This window comes from Hemitrygon akajei, chromosome 17 (genome assembly GCF_048418815.1).
Source record: "Hemitrygon akajei chromosome 17, sHemAka1.3, whole genome shotgun sequence".
Lineage (NCBI taxonomy): Eukaryota > Metazoa > Chordata > Chondrichthyes > Myliobatiformes > Dasyatidae > Hemitrygon > Hemitrygon akajei.
In genome coordinates this window covers 11927703-11950447 of record NC_133140.1, presented here as the reverse complement: position 1 = coordinate 11950447, position 22745 = coordinate 11927703, and the positions used below count along the sequence as shown (strand labels likewise).

The following is a 22745-nucleotide window of genomic DNA, read 5'->3' as shown; positions in this document are numbered from 1 at the left end:
GCTATGAAAATGAATGAACAGTCAAAGTTTCAGGGGTAGAGCCCTCTTCAAGCAGAGAGGGAAGGGGAAGACAGCTGGATCAAAAAGGTTGGGGGAGGGGAAGGAGGCTAGCTGGAAGGTGGGTGATGCCAGGTGGATGGGAAAGGTCAAGGACTGGAGAGGAAGGAAACTGATAGGACAGGAGTGGACCATAGGAGGTGAGAAGAGGTAATAGGGAATAGTGGAAAAGTGGAGAGGAAGGGATTCTTTTTTACTGGAAAGAGGAAGCGATATTCTTGCCATCGGATTGGTGGCTACCCTGACGGAATATAAGGTGTTGCTCCTCCCCCCCGAGTGTGGCCTCACCTTGGCACAAGAGAAGGCCATGGATTGACACGTCAGAACGGGAATGGGAATGGGAATTAAAATGTATGGTCGCTGGGAAGCTCCACTTTTGGCAGATGGTGCGGAGGTGCTCGACAAAGTGGTCCCCCAACTTATAACGGGTCTCACCAATGTACAGGAAGTCGCTTTGGGAGCACCGGACATAACAGACGCCCCAGCAGATTCACAGCTGAAGCACTGCCTCACTTGGAAGGACTGTTTGGGGCTCTGAATGGTGGAAATGCGGGTGAGGGCAGCATCCATAGTGGAGGGAAGGAAACCCTTTCTTCAAAGAAGAAAGACATCTTCAATGTTCTGGAAAGGAAAGCCACATCCTGGGAACAGATGCAGCACAGGCAAGGAACTGAGAAAAGGGAATGGCATTTTTACAGGTGATAGAGTGGGAAGAGGTACAGTCAAGATAACCACGGGAATCAGTAGGTTTACAAAAGATGTTGGTGGACAGCTTGACTCCAGAGATAGAGATGGAGACCGAGAAAGGGGAGGGAAGTGTCTGTAAGTGAATTTAAAGGCAGGATGAAATTAGGGGCAAAGTTGATGAAATTGAAGAGCTTAGCATGGGTTCATAAAGCAGCAGCGATGCAGTCGTCAACATAGCAGAGGAAGATTTGGGGAGTATTAGCAGAGAAAGCTTAGAACATGGTCTGTTGTACGTAGCCAACGAAGTTGCAGCCATAGCTGTGCCCGTGGCTATCCCTCGAGTCTGGAGAAGGTGAGAGGAGCTGAAGGAAAAATTATCGAGAGTGAGGACCAGTTCTGCTAGATGGAGGCAGGTGGCGATTGAGAAAAATTGGTTGGTTCCTTTGTCAAGAAAGAAGTGGTGTTGCCTTCTTGATATGGGATAGAAGTGTACAGGGACTGAACATCCTCTGAAGGATTAGTATTGAGCTTTCTTCTTTTTAGTTTGGATGTTAATAAAATTGGAGGGAAGAAATAGAGTGTTGTATCCAAATGTGGAAAATGGTGCCAAATTAGGAGACTGACTGAGCTCTGTGCTTGGTAGGAGAAAGATGCACAATCAGCTCAGTTATAACATGCTAAATGTTGTTGTGTATGGAAAAACTTGTGAGGTCATCCACTTTGGATTCAAGATAGAAAAACTGGATTTTAATTAGGAACTATGCGAGACAAGGATGTGGAGAACTAATGGGACTTGGATGCCAATGACTTAAGAGCACTGTGGTCAAAAATACTAATGGAATATTGCTCTCTGATCTCAAGTAAGGTGAAGCATATTCTTGATTGGATCAAATCCCATTTGGAGTTTTGTAATGTGATTTGATTGGCATTAATTACAGAAAATGTATGTTAGCCTTGGAGATGGGAAAATGACCAAAATTACATTCTAAATTATACATGGGTGGTAGTTAAATTGCAAGAATGGCAGCCAGAGATATGAGTTCAAATCCCACCAAGACACTTCAGGAAATGAATCCCAGTAATTCAATAAAAGTGGAAGTTAAAAGCTAAAGACAAGAGATCCTGCAGATAATAGAAATCCAAAGCAACACACATCCCTTATGAGAAAAGTGGAAGTTAAAAACTAGTCTGTAACTTAAGTCATGAAAATACCAGACGGTTGTGAAAATCCCAACTTGTTCACTAACATCTTTCAGAGAAAGTGATCGGTGGTCTTTGTCTATATGTGACCCACCAAAAGTGATTTTCTTTCCACCCAATGTATTAAAAAAACTATCTCTAACATTTCCCTTAACCTCCACTCATATTCTCTATTAGCCATTACTGCCTTGGGAAAAACGTGCTGGCTATCCACTCTAATGGTGCATCTTATTTTATACAACTCTATCAAGTTGTCTCTCATCCTTCTTTGCTCCAAAAAGAAAAACCCTAGCTTGCTCAACTTATCCTCGTAAGACATGCTCTCTAATCCAGGAGGCATCCTGGTAAATCTTTTCTGTGTGCTCTCTAAAGTTTCTCCATCTTTCCTATCATGAAGCAATCAAAACTGTATGCAATACTCCAAGTGTGTGGGCTCACCACCATCTTATAAAACTGTGTCATAACTTCCCAGCTCTTGTACTCGGTGCCTTCTCCACCATCCTGTCTACGTGTGACACCATTTTCAGTGGACAATGCACCTGCAATCCGAGCTTCCTCAGTTCCAGAGCCCAGAACTGTCCAAGTCCCATCAATGAATAAAGAAAGACTGAACTGATTAAATAGTTTGTAGAAACAGTCTGTAATCCTCAAATATGCAAAACTGAAAGATTAAACCACTTTAAATTACCAAGGTCGAGAATCAAGGGTCAGTTTTGTTGGTCACATACGTTTACATGTGCTGGGAATTTGCTGTGGTGTGTTAGCATGAGATGCAACAAAAACAGCATTCATAATGAACAAAGAATTATATAAAAGTACAGATTTAGAATAAACTGTGCATAAATACCAGCATGAACAGTGGCTAAAAGCGCAGTGACAGGTAATGGATAGAGGGGGTCCTGATGGAGGCTAACTGATTGATCGGATTAACTGCCCGTGAAGGGAAGTCTATGTTTTAATAGCCCTATAGTGCTTTCCAGAAGGGAGCAATTGGGAAAGCAGCTTGCTGGGGTACATATAGAGAGGCCTCCTACTCTGATGCAGGTTTTAAACAGGTAGAATAGCACACATGTAACGATTAGGACTAAACAGGAAATACTTTTAATAGATAAGAACACAAGGAAATAGAAAGAAGAGTATGTCATTCAGCCCCTCAAGTTTGCCCTCTCATTTAACATGATCTTGGCTGATCTATGCAGGCCTCTTCTGTGCCAATTCCTCACGATTTTTCAAAGTTTATCCAAATCTACCTTAAATATATCTAATGATCCAATATCCACCACACTAAGGGAGAGAGAAAATCTCACCATCCATTGAGAGAAAATATTCAGTCCACCTCAGTCTAAAGGACAAGCTCCTTACTTTTGACTATGTCCCGCTGTTTGTGATTCTCCCACAAGCAAAAACATCTCAGCGTCTACACTATCAAGTCGCATTAGGGTCACATATAAAGGAGCAGAAGTCGGCCATTCGGTCCATCAAGTCTGCTCCGCCATTTCATCATGAGCTGATCCAATCTCCCCTTTAGTCCCACTCCCCCGCCTTCTCACCATAACCTTTGTTGCCATGGCTACTCAGATACCTATCAATCTCTGCCTTAAATACACCCAATGACTTGACCTCCACTGCCGCCCGTGGCAACAAATTCCATAGATTCACCACCCTCTGGCTAAAAAAATGTTTTTGCATCGCTGTTCTGAATGGGTGCCCTGCAATCCTCAAGTCATGTCCTCTCGTACTAGACTCCCCCACCATGGGAAACAACTTTGCCACATCCACTCTGTCCATGCCTTTCAATATTTGAAATGTTTCTATGAGGTCCCCCTTCATTCTTCTAAACTCCAAGGAGTACAGTCCAAGAGCGGTCAAACGTTCCTCATATGTTAACCCTCTCATTCCCAGAATCATTCCATTGAATCTTCTCTGAAACCTCTCCAATGTCAGCACATCCGTTCTTAAATAAGGAGCCCAAAACTGCACACAGTATTCCAAGTGAGGTCTTACCAGTGCCTGATAGAGCCTCAACATCACATCCCCGCTCCTATACTCTATTCCTCTAGAAATGAATGCCAACATTACATTCGCCTTCTTCACCACCGACTCAACCTGGAGATTAACCTTAAGGGTATCCTGCACGAGGACTCCCAAGTCCCGTTGCAACTCAGAACTTTGAATTCTCTCCCCATTTAAATAATAGTCTGCCCATTTATTTCTTCTACCAAAGTGCATGACCGTACACTTTCCGACGTTGTAATTCATTTGCCACTTCTTTGCCCATTCCCCCAATCTATTCAAGTCTTTCTGCAGACTCTCTGTTTCCTCAGCACTACCGGCCCCTCCACCTATCTTTGTATCATCAGCAAACTTAGCCACAAAGCCATCTATTCCATAATCCAAATTGTTGATACACTACGTAAAAAGAAGTGGCCCCAACACAGGCCCCTGTGGAACACCACTGGTAACCGGCAGCCATCCAGAATGGGATCCCTTTATTCCCACTCTGTTTCCTGCCAATCAGCCAAAGCTCTATCCATGTATGTAACTTTCCCGTAATTCCATGGGCTCTTATCTTGTTTAGCAGCCTCATGTGCGGCACTTTGTCAAAGGCCTTCTGAAAATCCAAATACACAACATCCACTGCATCTCCCTTGTCTAGCCTACTTGTAATTTCCTCAAAAAATTGCAATAGGTTTGTCAGGCAGGATTTTCCTTTAAGGAAACCATGCTGACTTCTGCCTATCTTGTCATATGCCTCCAGGTACTCCGTAACCTCATCCTTGACAATCGACTCCAACAACTTCCCAACCACCGATGTCAAGCTAACAGGTCTATAATTTCCTCTTTGCTTCCTTGCCCCCTTCTTAAATAGCAGAGTGACATTTGCAATCTTCCAATCCTCTGGAACCAGGCCAGAATCTATCAACTTTTGAAAGATCATTGCTAATGCCTCCGCAATCTCCACTGCTACTTCCTTCAGAACACGAGGGTGCATTCCATCTGGTCCAGGAGATTTATCTACCCTTAGACTATTCAGCTTCCTGAGTACTTTCTCTGTCGTAATTGTGACTGCGCATATTTCTCTTCCCTGACACCCTTGAGTGTCCGGTATACTGCTGATGTCTTCCTCAGTGAAGACTGATGCAAAATACTCGTTCGGTTCCTCCGCCATCTCCTTATCTCCCATTACAATTTCTCCAGCATCATTTTCTATCGGTCCTATATCTACTCTCACCTGTCTTTTACTCTTTTTTTGGTTTTTTTTTATTGAAGTTCATCATCAAAAAAACATTTTCATAAGATGTATTTCAGACATTGTACATATAATCATATATATCACAACTCTCCACAAAGTATTTATCCGAGGTATACACTCATAGAAAAGAGTGGAAAGAAAAAACAAGCAGAAGTTAAGAACTATGTACAAGTAGGGAATGATCTTTTTTTTTACAACAGATTCATTGAGTTGTGAGAATAAAATCAGGCCTATGAGGTGTTATGTAGTTAAACCATTTTTCCCAGTATGAATCAAATTGTTCCAGTTTATGATTAAAAGATGCTGTTATCTTCTCCATTTTGTAAATGTCCATTGTAATTTCCATCCATGTATTTAAAGTTGGGCTCTCCTGTGATAACCATTTCCTAGTAGGAGTCTTTTTACCAGCCACCAACAGTATATTCATTAAATATTTATCTCTTTTCAACCATTCTTGAGGTATATATCCAAAATATATGGTCTTACTCTCTAAGGGTATTTCACATTTAAAGATGACTTGTGTATCCCCCTCCAATAGTTTTTGATAACAGGGCAGCCCAAAAAATATGATAATGATTTGCATTTTGATTTCCACAATTTCTCCAGTAAACAGGGAGGTTACTATCATAATGGGATTTCTGAGAGGGTGTAATAAAATATCTTATCAAGTTTTTCCATCCAAACTCCCTCCATTTCTGTGAACTGGTACACTTCCATTGATACCTCCATATTATTGTCCATTCTTCCTCAGATATAATTATCCCTCCTTCCTTCTCCCATTTTGTTTTAATGTATGAAGTCGAATGTGTTTTAAGATCTGACAACCCCTTATACATGCTTGAAATGATTCTACTACCATTATCTGAATTATATGCTTTTCTAAAGAGCTCTATCAAGCATGTACTTGCCTTGGTTACATTTTAAAACGTCTTATTAACATATTGTCGCATCTGTAAATACTGATAAAAGTCTTGTTTTTCTAAGAAGTGTTTCTCTTTAAGCATTTCATAACTGACCAGTGTTCCTTCTTTCATTATGTAGCAAAGAACTGTTATTCCTTTAGCTGTCCAGTCCTTAAATCTAGCATCCAATTTATTTGGTGTAAAATCCAAGTCATATGCTCACCATTTAAAAATTGTAATATCTTCCTCTAGATTATATTATTTTATAGTAGTTTTCCATATTTTAAGAGTCAATTTCACCCATGGGTTATCAATAGTATTTATGTACATTTGCAGGTTGTTATCAGCCAAAATTGCTTGTATGGGGATGGGAAGTACCCGCTCCTCAATGTTTTTCCATTGAGTGTCATATGATGGGTTGCACCAACATATCACAGCTCTCAACTGTGCTGCAAAATAATAATCTCTAAGAGAAGGTAGGCCCCATCCCCCCTTTTCCTTTGCTAATTGCAAAGTTCTGAGACAAACCCTAGGCCTTTTACCCTGCCAAATATACCTTGATAACATCTTGTTCCATTCACTGAATTGATTTTGATTAATCTCTATTGGTAGGGTCTGAAAGAGATATAACAGTCTGGGCAGTATATTCATTTTAATGGACTCAATCCTTGAACTGAGACTGAAAAAAGGAATCAGGCTCCATCTTGCCATATCTTCCTTAGATTTTTTATATAAAGGCTGATAATTACATTCTGATAATTTTGCCAAATCTTTTGGCATAATGATGCTCACATATTTGAAAGACTCTGTTTGCCATGCCCAGGGATATCTACTTTCAATTTCTCTTGGTGGGCTATAGTTATATGAAAGTAATTGGGTTTTATCTATGTTGATCTTGTATCCTGATAATTGACCATATTGTTCAAAGGATTGCATCAATTTAGGTAAAGAGTATGTTGGTTGCCCTAGATAGATCAAAATGTCATCCACGTAACAAGCCAATTTATGCTCTGTCCCTTTAATAGTAACCCCCCTGATATCTTCATTTTGTCTGATGTATTGAGCTAATGGTTCCAGATATAACGCAAAGAGTAGCGGTAACCATGCACAACCCTGTCTCATGCCCCTTTCTAGGGTAAGACTATTTGATAAATATCCATTGATTTTAATCCTAGCAGTAGGATTGTCATATAGTGCCTGTATAGTTTTAATAATTGTGTCTTGGAAACCAAATCTATGTAAAACTCTGTAAAGAAAATTCCAATTAACCGAATCAAATGCCTTTTCAGCATCCACGCTTATCATTATTCCTTCAATTTTATTTTTTTGTATATGATCCATAATGTGAAGTGTCCTTCGTATATTGTCTTGTGTCTGGCGTTGTCGTATAAAACCTGTCTGATCGTTACGTATCAGTATGGGTAGAAACTCCTCTAATCGTTTGGCCATGATGGAGGTAAATAATCCATAATCTACATTAAGAACGGATATTGGTCTAAATGACCCGCATTCCATTTTATCCTTGCCTTCTTTCGGTATAACTGAGATTATCGCTTCCTTCCAACTGGGTGGCATTTGTGCCTTTTTTAGAGCCCAGTTCAGTGTGGGGAGTAAAACAGGAATTAACTCATTTTTAAATTCTTTGTACCACTCTGTCGTAGACCCATCTGATCCTGGTGACTTGCTTAATTTAAGCCTACTAAATGCAGCTTTTAATTAAACTTCAGTTATGTCAGCAGTCATCGTTCTATTTTGTTCTTTGCTTAAAGTGGGTAACTCTAGAGAATTCAAGAAGGTGTCAATTTGGGTTATGCTTCCCCCTGGAACTTTGGAATATAGAGTTTTGTAAAACACTTCAAAAGCTTCTTGAATTTCACTTAGTTTATTTTTTTTTATCATTTTTGTTCTTGGATCCCTCATTCTATGAATTGTATTTTCTGCTATTTTTTTTTCAGTTTCCACGCCATTATTTTCATAGATTTTGATCCACTTTCATAATGTTTCAGAAACATTAAATTTTTCCTGATTTCTTGCGTAGCCAAACTATTAATGTCATTCCTAATTCTTTCAATTTCCCCTAATGTATCCTGTGCCAAATTCAATTTGTGTTTTTTCTCTAGTTCCTTCAGCCTATTTTGTAATTCCTCTAATGTTTTATTCCTTATTTTTTTCTTATATGAAGATATCACTATAATTTTCCCTCTTAAGATAGCCTTCAGAGTATCCTATAAAATGGGAGGTGAAACCTCTCCATTATCATTAAATTCTAAGTAGATGATATTATTTGCTAGCTTCCTTTCATAGTTCATCTTTTCCCTCTTAATGACCTTCTTAGTTTCCTTTTGTAAAGCTTTTAAAAACTTCCCAATCCTCTGTCTTCCCACTAATTTTTGCTTCTTTGTATGCCCTCTGCTTTGCTTTTACTTTGGCTTTGACTTCTCGTCAGCCACGGTTACATCCTTTTTCCATTCAAAAATTTCTTCTTCTTTGGAATATATCTGTCTTGCACCTTCCTCACTTCTCGCATAAACTCCAGCCACTGCTGCTCTGTCGTCCTTCCCGCTAGTGTCCCTTTCCAGTCAACCTTGGCCAGTTCCTCTCTCATGCCACTGTAATTTCCTTTACTCCACTGAAATACCGACACATCGGATTTCAGCTTCTCTTTCTCAAATTTCACAGTGATCTCAATCATGTTGTGATCACTGCCTCCTAAGGGTTCCTTCACTTCTATCTCTCTAATTACCTCTGGTTCATTACAAAATACCCAATCCAGTACAGCCAATCCCCTAGTGGGCTCAACAACAAGCTGTTCTAAAAAGCCATCTCGTAGACATTCTACAAATTCTTTCTCTTGAGATCCAGTGCCGACCTGATTTTCCCAATCCACTCGCATGTTAAAATCCCCTATAATTATCATAACACTGCCCTTCTGGCAAGCCTTTTTTATTTCCTGTTGTAATTTGTAGTCCACATCACTGCAGCTGTTTGGAGGCCTGTAGATAACTGCCATCAGGGTCCTTTTACCCCTGCGATTTCTTAGCTCAACCCATAAAGATTCTGTACCTTCCGATCCTATGTTAACTCTTTCTAATGATTTAATATCATTTCTTACCATTAAAGCCACGCCACCCCCTCTACCTACCTGCCTATCCTTCCAATACACCGTGTATCCTTGGACGTTCAGCTCCCAGAGACATGCATCCTTTAGCCACGTCTCAGTGATGGCCACAATATCATACCTGCCAATCTGTAACTGTACAACAAGATCATCCATCTTATTCCTTATGCTGCGTGCATTTAAGTATAACACCTTAAGTCCAGTATTTGATACTTTTTGCATTGATTGCACTGCAACTCATCCCAATGGCTGCAAATTTGCTCCATCACCTGCCTGTCCTTCCTGACATCCTTACTGCTCACTACCTTAGATCTATTACTGTTTTCCCACTCCTCCGCTCCATCATTCCGGTTCCCACCCCCCTGCCAAATTAGTTTAAACCCTCCCTAACAGCTCTATTAAACCTTCCCGCCAGGATATTGGTCCCCCTAGGATTCAAGTGTAACCCATCCTTTTTGTACAGGTCACACCTGCCCCAAAAGAGGTCCCAATGATCCAGAAATTTGAATCCCTGCCCCCTGATCCAATCCCTCAGCCACGCATTTATCTCCACCTCATTCCATTCCTACTCTCACTGTCGCGTGGCACAGGCAGTAATCCCGAGATGACTACCTATGTGGTCCTTCCTCTCAACTGCCTTCCTAACTCCCTATATTCTCCTTTCAGGACCTCTTCCCTTTTCCTACTTATGTCATTGGTACCTATATGTACCACGACCTCTGGCTCCTCACCTTCCCACTTCAGGATATCTTGGACGCGATCAGAAACATCGTGGACCCTGGCACCAGGGAGGCAAACTACCATCCGGGTCTCCCGATCGTGTCCACAGAATCGCCTATCTGACCCCCTAACTATCGAGTCCCCTATCACTACTGCCTTCCTCTTCCTTTCCCTACCCTTCTGAGCCACAGGGCCAGACTCTGTGCCAGAGGCACGGCCACTGTTGCTTCCCCTAGGTAGGCTGTCCCCCCCAACAGTACTCTAACAGGAGTACTTATTGTCAAGGGGTGCAGCCACTGGGGTACTCTCTAGTACCTGACTCTCCCCCTTCCTCCTTCTAACCATGACCCACCTGTCTGCCTCCCGTGGTCCTGATGTGACCACCTGTCTGTAACTCCTCTCTATCAACTCCTCACTTTCCCTGTCCAGACGAAGGTCATCGAGCTGCAGCTCCAGTTCCCTAACACGGTCCCTTAGGAGCTGCAGCTCGGTGCACCTGGTGCAGATGTGGACGTCCGGGAGGCTAGGAGACTCCAGGACCTCCCACATCCGACATCGAGAACAACAAGCTGCCCTCCCACTCCTACTTCCCCCTTTCCCCAGATAACAGGAAAAACTGAAATAAGAAAATATGTTTGGTTAAACTTCAAGGAATACAGAACTTATCTGTCCAGCATCTCTTCTTTTCCCAGTAATTAGCCTGGTGAACCTTCTTTGGACTGCCTCCAATGTTACATATCAGGCTGTAGGGAATGACTTAAATTTGAGTAATTACATGATGAGGAATTTGAGTAATTACATGATGAGGAATTTGAGTAATTACATGATGAGGAATTTGAGTAATTACATAAAACTACATGTCAACAGGAGGTCTCAGCAAACATAGTCATAAATGGGAAATGCTACCTGAAAATGTTGTTTGTGTTGGATCAACTGAATTTTAACTAAAACCAAAAGATTTTTATTTCTAAGGATCACAACACAGATAAATATAGTTAAGGTATAGATTAAACCAGGACTAGTTAAGTGAAGAAAAACCTGCAGATGTTGAAAATCTAAAATAAAGCAGAAAGTGTTGGAAATACTCAGCAGGTATGGAGAGAGAAACAGCTTTACTGTTTCAGGTCGAGGACCCTTTATCAGAACCGGGAAGGAGAGAAGAGAATCTCCCTGCAGTTTAATGAGCTTCTTCTATCTCCCTTCCAGTTCCAGCAAAGTGTGTTGGAACTAAAACTTTGACTCTATTTCCCTCTTCACAGACGTTGTCTGACCTGCTGAATGTTTCCAGATTTTCTGTTTTTTAATTTTAGGTTTAATTGACTGATACAGCATGAAATATTGTTTGGCCTGAGGTTTAGAGACACATTCCCTCACTGAGTGATCAGGGGAGGTGGCACTGGGTTATGGACCTGGACTACTTACTGCTATAGCAGCATGTAAAGGAGAGGGAGTGATATGGGAAAAGAGGCAGCAATGGGTTACGTACCATCAGCTTAGAGTACACGATGTTACGCTTCACGAAGCAGTCAGACATGCTCCCTCTCTGAGTCAGGTTTTGTATATGATCATCAGGCGACAGGCTCATGTAGTCATAACCACCATCAGTTACAAGGACTGCAAAGTACAACAGACATCATCACCATCGCAAGTCTTGCGTTACCTCCAATCACAACATCACAGATTGAAGTCTCACTTCAGAAATTGTAACCCAGAATGTGTCAATGGAGAACTAGGGAAAGGCGGAATGGTCACAGATGATATCTGTCAAGGAAATATTACATTCATACCTTGTGTGCCCTTAAAAGCTAGAAATGAAAGCATAGTGAGCCATTTTATTATATAGTCTTGGCCAAAGATCCTCTCTCAACAAACACTGAGGTTGAAAAGATGGCCGTGCATGAACTGCCCACAAAATTCCCTACAACAGTAGGGCCTTTGGCCCATCGGCAGTGTGTCAACAATCAAGCACCTATTTATGCTCATCCTATATTCCCAACTTTCCTGCCCCGACACCTGAATTTACTGTCAGTAGGGACAATTTACAGTGGGCAACCCGCACATTTTTGTGGTGCAGGAAGAAGGTAGAACAGCCAGGAGAAATCCAGGCAGTCACAGGAAAGAGCAAACTCCACAGGTACAATACTTGAGATCAGGACAGAACCAGGACAGTGTTGCCGTGAAGCAAATCGACTGTCCAAAACAGTAGAGTTATTCCACATGAACCTCATCAGCAGTAAGTGGGTGCTGTGAGATTGTGAAAGCAAATATAAATACAGTGGCTGGAAATTCCCGCAGCAGATCGATGTCTCAGGTAAGCTTGTACCCTCTGAGGGAGCACAACTCAGAGCAGCGCTCAGCAATGTGGGCAGAACAGACTCAATTGCCACTGACCATTCTTCAATACTTGGAAATAAGTGGGGAGAAGATTACGTTACAGTGGCAGTAATTACATGTAAATGCTGAACATTTTAAAAATATGAAAATAAACTTTATTCATAATATAAAATTATAAGGATAAACTGCGCCGTGCCTTTTCATTCTTACATTCAGATCAATGCATTTAGTAGTGTTCTTTTACATTCTTAAAACCAATAAAAGTCTTGCCACTCATGTGGCTCCCTGGGGTAGCATGCTACTACGATAATTAAGGGGCTTCTTCACCTCCCTCTTCAGCAGCAGAAGGCCCCTATACTGTGGTCATCGCCCCACCAAGCTCTTGTGATCTCTGCACCAAGCTTCAGTCCATCCTGCAGCCCGGAACGTGCCAGCTGGCAGCATTCCTCTACGGACATCTCAGTGTGGAGCACCACAGGCGTGAATCACACTCACCTGCAGTGATGGGAACTCCTCTGAGCTCCTGCCAAAGCACAGCCCTGGCACTGCTCATGGTCGTCACATCCGTGCTGGGGGGAGTGATCTCACTGCTCTGCAGGGTTCTCCTCGCTCCGTCCACAAACACATCCCTGCCAACTCGGCGCGCCATGCAGAGCAGGATGTCGAAGAAGATAGACAGCTGCGGGGGGCAATGGAATATGTTACGCGTGGGACAGGCACAGTTCGAGAACCAAGTTTATTTACATATCACAGGTACATACAGTGAAATGTGTCATTTGTGTAAACAGCCAACACACCCGACGATGTGCTGGGAGCAGCCCGCAAGTGGCCCCCACGCATCCCGGCGCCAACATAACATACCCACAACTCTCAGCAGAACAACACAGAACACAACAAAACAAAACAGGTGACTAAACAGCAACAGCAAAATAGAGCCCGTTCTTCCCCCCTTCCCATGAACAGTCAGAGTCCTCCAACCCCAGGACAGGCCACCTTCACACTCCAGCAGGCTCCGACTTGTAGACATCGGGCCTTCGACTTCCCCAGTGGACTCCCGGGCTGGGACCTCTGGCCATCGGCCTCATCCTCTATTTTTATTTCAGATTCAGTTTATTGTCATTTAGAAACCACAAATGCAATGCAGTTAAAAAATGAGACAACGTTCCTCCAGAATGATATCACAAAAGCATATAACAAAACAGACTACACTAGAAAATCCACATAACATTTGGCAATCCCCAATCCAGAGTCCGGAGAGGCTGCTGCGTATTAATATCGCGCTACCGTCTTAGCGCGTTCCCCGGAAAGGAGCTCCAAATCCACCAGACAAAAACAAGACCAAAAACAAAAGCTACAAGACCTGCACAAAACCACATAGTTACCACATATAGTTACAACAGTGCAAACAATAGCATAATTGATAAAAAACAGACCATGGGCACAGTAAAAATAGTCCAAAGATGTTAAAGGACTATAAGTTCAAAAGAAATCACCACAGTTTCCACAAGTCCCCAGGGTTCCGACAGACTCGCCATCCCACGCCGGTGGCAGAAGGGAAAATCCCCGCTATGGACTTCCACGGCGCCGCCCGACTCAGCCTCGCAGACGCAGCACACACCGAAAGCGACCTGACCGCAGCGGACTCCGAGTCCGTCGAACCTCCGAGCCGACGACCATCCCCTCCGGCACAGCTTCTCTGAGCACCATCTTCTGCCGAGCGTATTAAGACGGCCCCGCCAACGGCCATCGGCAACGCGACCCCGAGGACCGGGGGCCTGTTCATCCCGGCAGAGACCCGGACCTCACAGCAGCAGCAGCAACGAAGAAGGTCTTCCTGGAGATTTCCAGATGTTCCTCCATGCTCCCACGTCCGTTTTATTTATTTATTGAGATACACTGTGGAACAGACCTTTTCGGCTCTTTGAACCACACTGCCCAGCAACCCACTGATTTAACCCTTGCTTAATTTCAAGATAATTTACAACCTACTAACTGGTACGTCTTTGGAATGTGGGAGGAAACCAGCGCACCTGGTGGAAACCATGCACACACGGGAAGGAACATACGAACGTGCTTACAGAGGACACCGGAATTGAACTCTGAACTCTGACGTCTCAAGTACTAATAGCATTGCACTAACCGCTACACCACCGTGGCTCCCAGACATCCAGTTGACCTTTGGTATCCATTCTATTAATAGTTGACCAGGGAACACTGTACGTGTAATTCCATTTTCACTATTCACGTACCTAGGTTATCGTCGTTGCTCCTGGTACTCCAACTCTGGGAGCTGCTGACAACTCACTGACTCCCAGGAGGACCATCAGCTGGCCTGCCAGCCGGACATCTGACCACAGATGTCCCCATCACTGGGTGGAAGCTTGAGCTCTGGCCTGACCTCTATATCCCTGTCTTTAACCCCTAACCTAACCTCTTACTCCTCCATCTATCCCTACAGATGTAAAAGACAAAGCAACTCACACTACATTGGTCCTCTAAGTGTGGCCACTACTTCTTCCGAAGGCATAGACCCACGGGATCTCAGCCAGCTCCATCATGGGTACAAACCTCCCCCCCATCAAGGGCAAAAGGTGATGCCTCAAGATGATGGCATCTATCATTAAAGACTCTCAGCATCCGAGACATGTCCTCTTCTCATCACCACTTCCACACAACGTTTTAGAAACAGCCTCTTCCCGCCCACCATCAGATCTGTGAACTGATGAACACGACCTTGCTGTTCCTCTTCTGCATTATTTTATTGTAATTTACAGCATATTAATTATTTTATGTCTTGCACTTTACTGCTGCTACGAAACAATAAAATCACAACATATAATTATTTATTTAAAGAGACGGCCCCTTCAGACCAACCAGTTTCACACCAATTTACGCCCTAGCCTAACCCTGGGACAATTTACAATGACCAATTCATCTAGTAGCTGGTGTGTCTTTAGCACGTGGGAGGAAACAAGAGGACCCAAAGGAAATCCACAGTGTTCACGGGGAGGGAGTACAAATCCCTTACAGACGTCACAGGAATTGAACTCAGAACTCCGGAGTCCCAAGCCGTGGCCCCCTCCATCAGTGATCCTGACTCTGCCCACTGACCCTCACCTCCCGGTATCTTTCCCTTCTCCCACCCTCTTCATCTGACACACAGCTCCCCTCTCCACCTCCTTCCCTTCATTTCATGCTCCACCATCCATCAAGATCAGATCCCATCTTCTTCAACTCCCAGTCATTTCTCCCAATCACCTCCCAGCTTCTTCGCTCACCTGCCATTCCATCACCATTCCATTCTTGCGCTACCCCTTCCCCCCACCTTTTCATACCAACTACTTCTGCTTTAACTTTCCAGTCCTGATGAAGGGTCTGGACTTGATATATTTACTGTCCATTTTCCTTTAATAGATGCTGCCTGACCTGCTGAGTTTCCCCAGTGTTTTGTGTGCACTTTAGTTGTTTATATGCGTTGTGACATTGGATCTAGCAGCCTTTATTTCCTGACACAACTGTGATGCTAAGCGATCCAAACAATTGGTCTAAGAGATTTCAACGTAAGAGGCATTGATAGTCAACACCTTTTATCCAAGGTAGAAATGGCTATCGCAAAAGGGTATGATTTTAGGGTGAGTGGAGGAAAGTATAGGGGGGATGTAAGAGGTAGGTTTTTTACAGAGAGAATGGTGGGTGCATTGAACATACTGCCAAGGCTGGTGGTAGAAGCATTTGGGTACATTAAGGACATAATATGGACATTTATGAGACTCTAACAGAAGTCCTGAGTCCTGATGAAGTGTCTTGGCCTGAAATGTCTGTTTACTCTTTTTCATAGATGCTGCCTGGCCTGCTGAGTTCCTCCAGAATTTTGTGTGTGGATTTCCAGCATCTGCAGATTTTCTTGTGTTTGTGAAGAACCTATTAACCTCTGCTTTAAATATAACCAAAGACTTGGCCTCCATAGCCGTCTGTGGCAATGAATTCCACAGATTCACCACCCATTGGCTAAAGAAATGCCTCCTCATCTCTGTTGCAAAGGGACTATTCCACGTACAGTACCTGAACAGGAGGAGCCCCTGAGTCCAGACCCATGTAGGTGCAACCATCCAGCGGAGGAATGACATGCATAGCCAGGAGCTTCTCCGCGGTCTTCGATGAGAAGAACACAATACCCGATACCTGGGGAGCAGGAGACAGTAAACAAAGAAGATGAGACTTTTCTGTTCAGAGTGTCGCTGATTATGGACTGGAGAAATAACTACTGACTTCCTGTTGGCTTCACTTACTCTCCTTTCTCAATAGCTTTTTGGCACTAAGCTACTGTACGGATGTTTTCCGATCTGGATTTCGACAACACCATGGCACTCAGACTGTTCTGGTCATTGAAGTGACATCCGCTCAAACTATGATGAGGATCAAATTTTAGTTTTGATTTTACTAGATCTTAGTGCTGCTTTTGACACAGTTGACCATGGCATATTACTGGACAGACCATAAAACTGGGTGGGACTCTGCGGTACAGTTGAAATTGTATTTACAGGACAGGGTCTATTTTGTATGGACTGGTAACTGCATATCTGACCCAACAAAAATGACATGTGGAGAGCCTGGTGCCTCTTCTGTTTAACATATACATGCTCCTTCTAGCTTGAATCATGGTAGACAACAAAATATCTTACCATAATAATGTGGATGACAGATTTATATAACAGCGTCATCGAGTGATCATGGTCCCAAATAATCACTAAAAAACTGTACTGAACAAATCACTGATTGAATGAGCCAAAATCTCCTCCAGTTAAGCAAAGAGAAAACTGAAATAATTCATTTTGGTGCCAAATAAGGACAATTAAAGGTCAGTGCTCACTTAGAATCCCTGTCTTTACAGACCACAAACCAAGGCAGAAACCTTGGTGTTGCGATGGGCCCCGACTTAAATTTTAACTGCCAATTAAAATTGTAATTAAGACAATTACAAAGTTAGCCTCCTACCATCATAACATATAGCAAAATTCTCAGCAAGATTTAGAAAAACTCGTCCATGCATTTATTTTTAGTCAGTTTGACTACTGTAATGGCGTTTTCACAGTCTCTGTAAACAATCCGTCACAGCTGCAGCTCACTCAGAACGCTGCTGCCAGAGACCAAGACAGTAGAACACATCACTCCGGTTCTCAGATCACTACACTGGCTTCCTGTCCACCAGAGGACTGGGTTTAAAATATTACTACTGGTTTATAATGGTCGAGGGCCAAACTACATCCCTGATCTCCTGCTGCACTATGAACCTTCCCGAGCTCTCAGGTCACCTGGGGCTGGTCTGTTTACCATCTCCAGGGTCAAAACTAAACATGGTGAAGCAGCTTTTAGTTACTATGCTCCACATATCTGGAATAACCTTCCAGAGAATCTGAAGTCTGCCCCAACTCTAGACTCTTTTAAAACAAGCCTTGAAACTTTACTTTTTGCTGTAGCTTTTAATTAGAATCTCTTGCACTGTCAGTTTTATTTCTTTATTTTTATGTGTGATTTTATTCTCTTTATATTGGCTTACGGTTTTTAGTAACTTTACTATTCAACATTGTCAATAAATTTTCATCTTGTAAATAGCATTAGTTAAAATCAATTTACAACCTTTATTTAAATTAAATCTAGCGAGCCCCCCTTTAGAAAAATTAAAGCCCATTTTGGTTCCAGCCAATTATTTAACAGAAATTTATTATGTTTGCCTTATGAGTTTTTAAGATTTATGAAAGGAAAAGAAAGGGATTAATTTCAAGAAAGGTAAACTAAGCTTAACTGCCTTCTTTTTCCAAGAAAGGTTAGCTAAATATTTATTCTCTACTCAAAGGAGCACTGACAATTATTTTTGGATTATTATATCGACAATTTACTGATCACGCTTATGTACTGGGAGCGGTAGATTTAATAATTTTTACGCAGGGGTTCCCTGAGACCTTAAAATTATTTCAAGGGTTCGTCCAGGGCAAAAAAGTTGAAAAAAGCTGGTTTAGACTATCACTAGAGGAAACAGGTGACCAAAAGCTTCAGGAACTCCTTCTACATACCAGAGGAACTCTGCCATCCAGTAGTGCACATTCCTTTAACTTCTCTTCTGTCCCTTTGTAGATGATGTCACAGACGTAACCCTAGAAAGAGAAGTGTAATCCATCATTACACGTCCCACCATGTGAACTACCAGCCCTTACTTTCGGATACCTAAAGAGATTGGGTGAATCCATTGCTTACACTTCCAAAATGGGGTCCCCTAACCTGACTTAGATCAGGGATCAACAAGGCTCAAGGATCAAAGATCAACTTTATTCACTATACTGTACACATGCACATGTGTTGGTCAAGCTGTGACATGCAACAAAAAAGAATATTCAACATTCAATATTCAATATTTGAATATTCAATATTCAAAGAATAAAGTAGAAAGTATTATATAAAAGATAAAGTTAAGTTTTGATATGGAATAAAATGAGCATAAATACATAAATACCAGCATGTATTTACAATGTAAACAGCATTATAAAAAGTTTAAGGTGTTTACAGTGCAGTACGTGTAGTATTCAAATATGATGGCAGAATATAGTATTAATAGTAAGACCCTTGGCAGTGTGGAGGATCAGAGGGATCTTGGGGTTCGAGTCCATAGGACACTCAAAGCTGCTGTGCAGGTTGACTCTGTGGTTAAGGAGGCATATGGTGCATTGGCCTTCATCAATCGTGGGATTGAGTTTAGGAGCCGAGAGGTAATGTTGCAGCTACCCTGGTCAGACCCCACTTGGAGTACTGTGCTCAGTTCTGGTTGCCTTACTACAGGAAGGATGTGGAAACTATAGAAAGGGTGCAGAGGAGATTTATGAAGATGTTGCCTGGATTGGGGAGCATGCCTTATGAGAATAGGTTGAGTGAACTCAATCTTTTTTGACTGGAGTGACAGTGGATGAGAGGTGACCTGATAGAGATGTATAAGATGATGAGAGGCATTGATCGTGTGGATAGTCAGAGGCTTTTCCCCAAGGCTGAAATGACTAGCTTGAGGGGTACAGTTTTAAGGTGCTTGGAAGTGGGTACAGAGGACATGTCAGGGGTAAGTTTTTTACTCAGAAAGTGGTGAGTGTGTGCAATGGGCTGGCATCAACGGTGGTGGAGGCGGATATAATAGGGTCTTTTAAGAGACTCCTGGAGCACAGAAAAATAGAGGGCTATGGGTAACCCTCCGTAATTTCTAAAGGTAAAGACATGTTTAGTGCAGCTTTGTGGGCCGAAGGGCCTGTATTGTGCTGTAGGTTTTCTATATTTCTATGTTTCTACATGTCCTACATGGAGTTATCGAAGTGTGGCAGATTTAGAAACCTGGCTCAAACTGGGGCAGGAATGGAAAGACATACCTCTGGCTGTAGAAATGCAAGTGACTGGCACAGGAAAGGAGGGTTATCACACCAAGCAAAAACACTCATGCAGGTGTGGCAATGAGTGAAAGTTCAAAGGTTGGAAAGCAAAGGTATAAACATAGATATCATGGTATAAACATCCACTTCTGAAAGCTGGTATCATTCAACAACATTGCAACTTGTACATTACTGTAACTGTGCTACGAGTTGCTATATATATATATGTATATACACACATAAATACATTAATGCACATGTTTGACTACCTCAGGATCCTCAATTTGTGAGATCCAATAAACCAATAAACCAAAAGAAATATATCCCCCTATAAAACAAGAACAACCTAGCCAATGGTACACTATGGATTAATAAAATATAGAGCCACAGGTAAAATGGAAACAAAATATGGAGGCACTGGCAAGACAGAGATCATACTCTGTGAATGGGCTCATACTATGCCTTGAACTCCAGACCACCTTCTTTTCTTCTGCGCTCTGCTCTCTCAACAGTTCATGTTAATCAAAGTGCAGGAGTGGAAGTTGAATACCCTTCAGGACTTGCTGGGGGGTGGGTGGGGGTTCCTGCCCTTGGTTCAGACTCCCAATACCCATTGATATATACAACAGCAGAGGCAACTGAGAGAGCTGGCGTCAGCAGGGGCAGGAGAATGTGTGGTGGTGGATGGAGAACAGTGAGAGAGAATTGGGAGTGGCAGGACAGATGGACTGGACCTGAGAACTTTAATTGACATCAGTATGCTCTACACACTCTTCACACATGACTGCACCCCCACCTACACCTCCAACTCCATAATTAAATTTGCGGATGATACCACAGTGGTTGGACAATTCTAGGACGAGGATGAAACAGCCTACAGACTCGAGGTGGATCATCTGACAGAGTGGTGTAAGGATAACGACGTGGTCCTTAACACTTCTAAAACAAAAGCGATGATCACTGACTTCAGGAGATCAAAGGACAGAGTATACATCCCCTCCATATACATGGAGTGGTAGTGGGAAGTATGGAAAACCTAAAGTTCCTTGGAGTTATGCTGTCAAAACAGCTGACATGGACCACCAACACCTCGCTGCTTGTAAAAAAAAAGGCACAACAAAGACTCTTCTTCCTCAGAAAGCTGAAACAGGCCAAACTCCCACAAAAGCTGTTACTTAACTTCTACAGAAGCACAATTGAAACCATCCTGACCAACAGCACCACAGTGTGGTATGCAGCTGCACAGCCGCTGAGCGACAAGACCTGCATCGCGTGGTGAAGGTGGCCCAGCGAATTGTCAGGATGGAGCTTCCAGGACTGGACACCATCTATTCCAGCAGACTCAGGAGGAAAGCAATCAGCATAACCAGAGACCACACACCCCGGCCACTCCCTGTTTGACCCGCTGCCATCCAGCAAGAGGTTCAGGACACTAAAAGCCAGAACAAATAGACTGAGGAACAGCTTCTACCCCAGAGCTGTGGCCTCCATCACACCACTCCCACAGAACAATGACTGAAACTGTGAGCACACACATGCACACACAAGGACTCAAATACTTTCACTAACGGCACTTTGTTCATTACTGTGATATTCTGGTGCTGCTGCAACTTATTTTCTGTTACTTATCTGTTTAATACTGTTTCTCTATTACTGTCTTGTTTTTATCTACCGCTTTGTTTGATTGCCTGAGAGGAAACCAAACAGAGTTTCATTGTATCTATGTATAATGACAATAAAGATCATTCATTCATTCATTAAAGTCTCAGTTAACTACTCATAACTACATCAGCCTCCAAGAAAGAGATCAAATGGTCAAAGGATGCTGAGAAGATTCTCCCTTTCAAAGTGTGCCTAAAAGCCATTGAATTCATTGGGAAGTGAAGCATGACTACCACTTCTGCTGTTAGATTTTACCATATAAGGAGTGGATTCCTTGGCAGAGTAAGTCTAGGGAAGACAACCTCTGGCCCCGCCAAACTCAGGAGATTGAGGCGTGCTCGATCCCACCCCAAACCCCTGTTTGTGTGGATGCTGTGTCATTTGCTACCCTGTTACAAATTAATGCCACGAAATGACAGACAGTACACTGGATACAATTAAAGGAATTATATTTATGAATCTTAACTGAAGGGTTAGTAAAGAATAACAGAAAGAAAAGGTCCCATTCTAATTAAACAGTCAAATGTGCCCAAGTCAGAGCTCACCTTGAACTTCTCTGTCACTCATGTGTTGGGCCCTCGGTCAATGTGAAAGCACACACCAGTTTCCGAATGTTGCTTGCAATCCATCTCGAACAAACCCGTCTCCCACCATATGCTACGCCCGGTTCTCCCCAGCGTCTTCTCTCTTCATTTCCTCTTGAACAAAAGCTCCAAGTCCAACCTTGGTGTCCCTCACCAGAGAAACCTCCCCTTAATCCCACCATCCTAATAGGATGGCACACAATTCTCCAATCTCTATCTTCAACAGTAACCCAACAGAAGCTGAAAACATGCAGCTCGCACAGAATAGCACAAAGTGAAAAACATTCAGCAAAACAGTAAAAATATCAACCAGGGTGTTACACAAGTAACTGCATTGCAACCCTGCCATGGCTGCTGGGCATTCAATTGTATCTCTAATTTCACACAGAATTGCCCTTTGCTTTCACAATGGCCTCTCTTATAGAAAGTATCTCTTCCAATTTTTCCCATTTTAGCTATGTTGTCTGATTAATGAGTGCTGAGAGTACTTACCTCCTGGTCAATGAGGTAGACACCATGATTCCTGGCATAACTGACAGTCCCAGGTACAGATATCACTCTAACACCACTGAACCCGTCCCAACAAATATCTGGAAAAAGAATCACAATATTTGTAGATGATCAATGAAACATATCTATGGACAAGCAATCATGATCAAATCCAATACATCTCATCTACTGAAGTTATGTCATACAATCAGGGTATGGCACCATCAAACCATCCTGCAACATAATACCTATAGACCTGCCAAGTGGTGAGTTGGATCAGTTTGGGCAATAGGTGGACCAATTTCCTGCCTTTGTTATGAAAAGGCAGGAAAGAGG

General features: G+C 42.7%; 1 protein-coding gene across 4 annotated transcripts in view; it reads right to left on the bottom strand.

Moving 5' to 3' along the window:
- fcsk (fucose kinase) overlaps positions 1 to 22745 on the bottom strand; it is a 387988-nt gene that overhangs the window by 60710 nt on the left and 304533 nt on the right. For all 4 annotated transcript variants that reach the window (XR_012101869.1, XM_073069669.1, XM_073069671.1 and 1 more), the window contains exons 7-11: positions 22413 to 22510; positions 18343 to 18423; positions 16334 to 16453; positions 12767 to 12950; positions 11424 to 11551 (exon numbers count right to left, since the gene is read on the bottom strand). Coding sequence is in view for 3 of the 4 variants with exons in the window: in XM_073069669.1 (XP_072925770.1) it covers positions 11424 to 11551; positions 12767 to 12950; positions 16334 to 16453; positions 18343 to 18423; positions 22413 to 22510 (611 nt within the window). In the remaining variant the exon portion in view is untranslated. The remainder of the gene's footprint in view (positions 1 to 11423; positions 11552 to 12766; positions 12951 to 16333; positions 16454 to 18342; positions 18424 to 22412; positions 22511 to 22745) is intronic.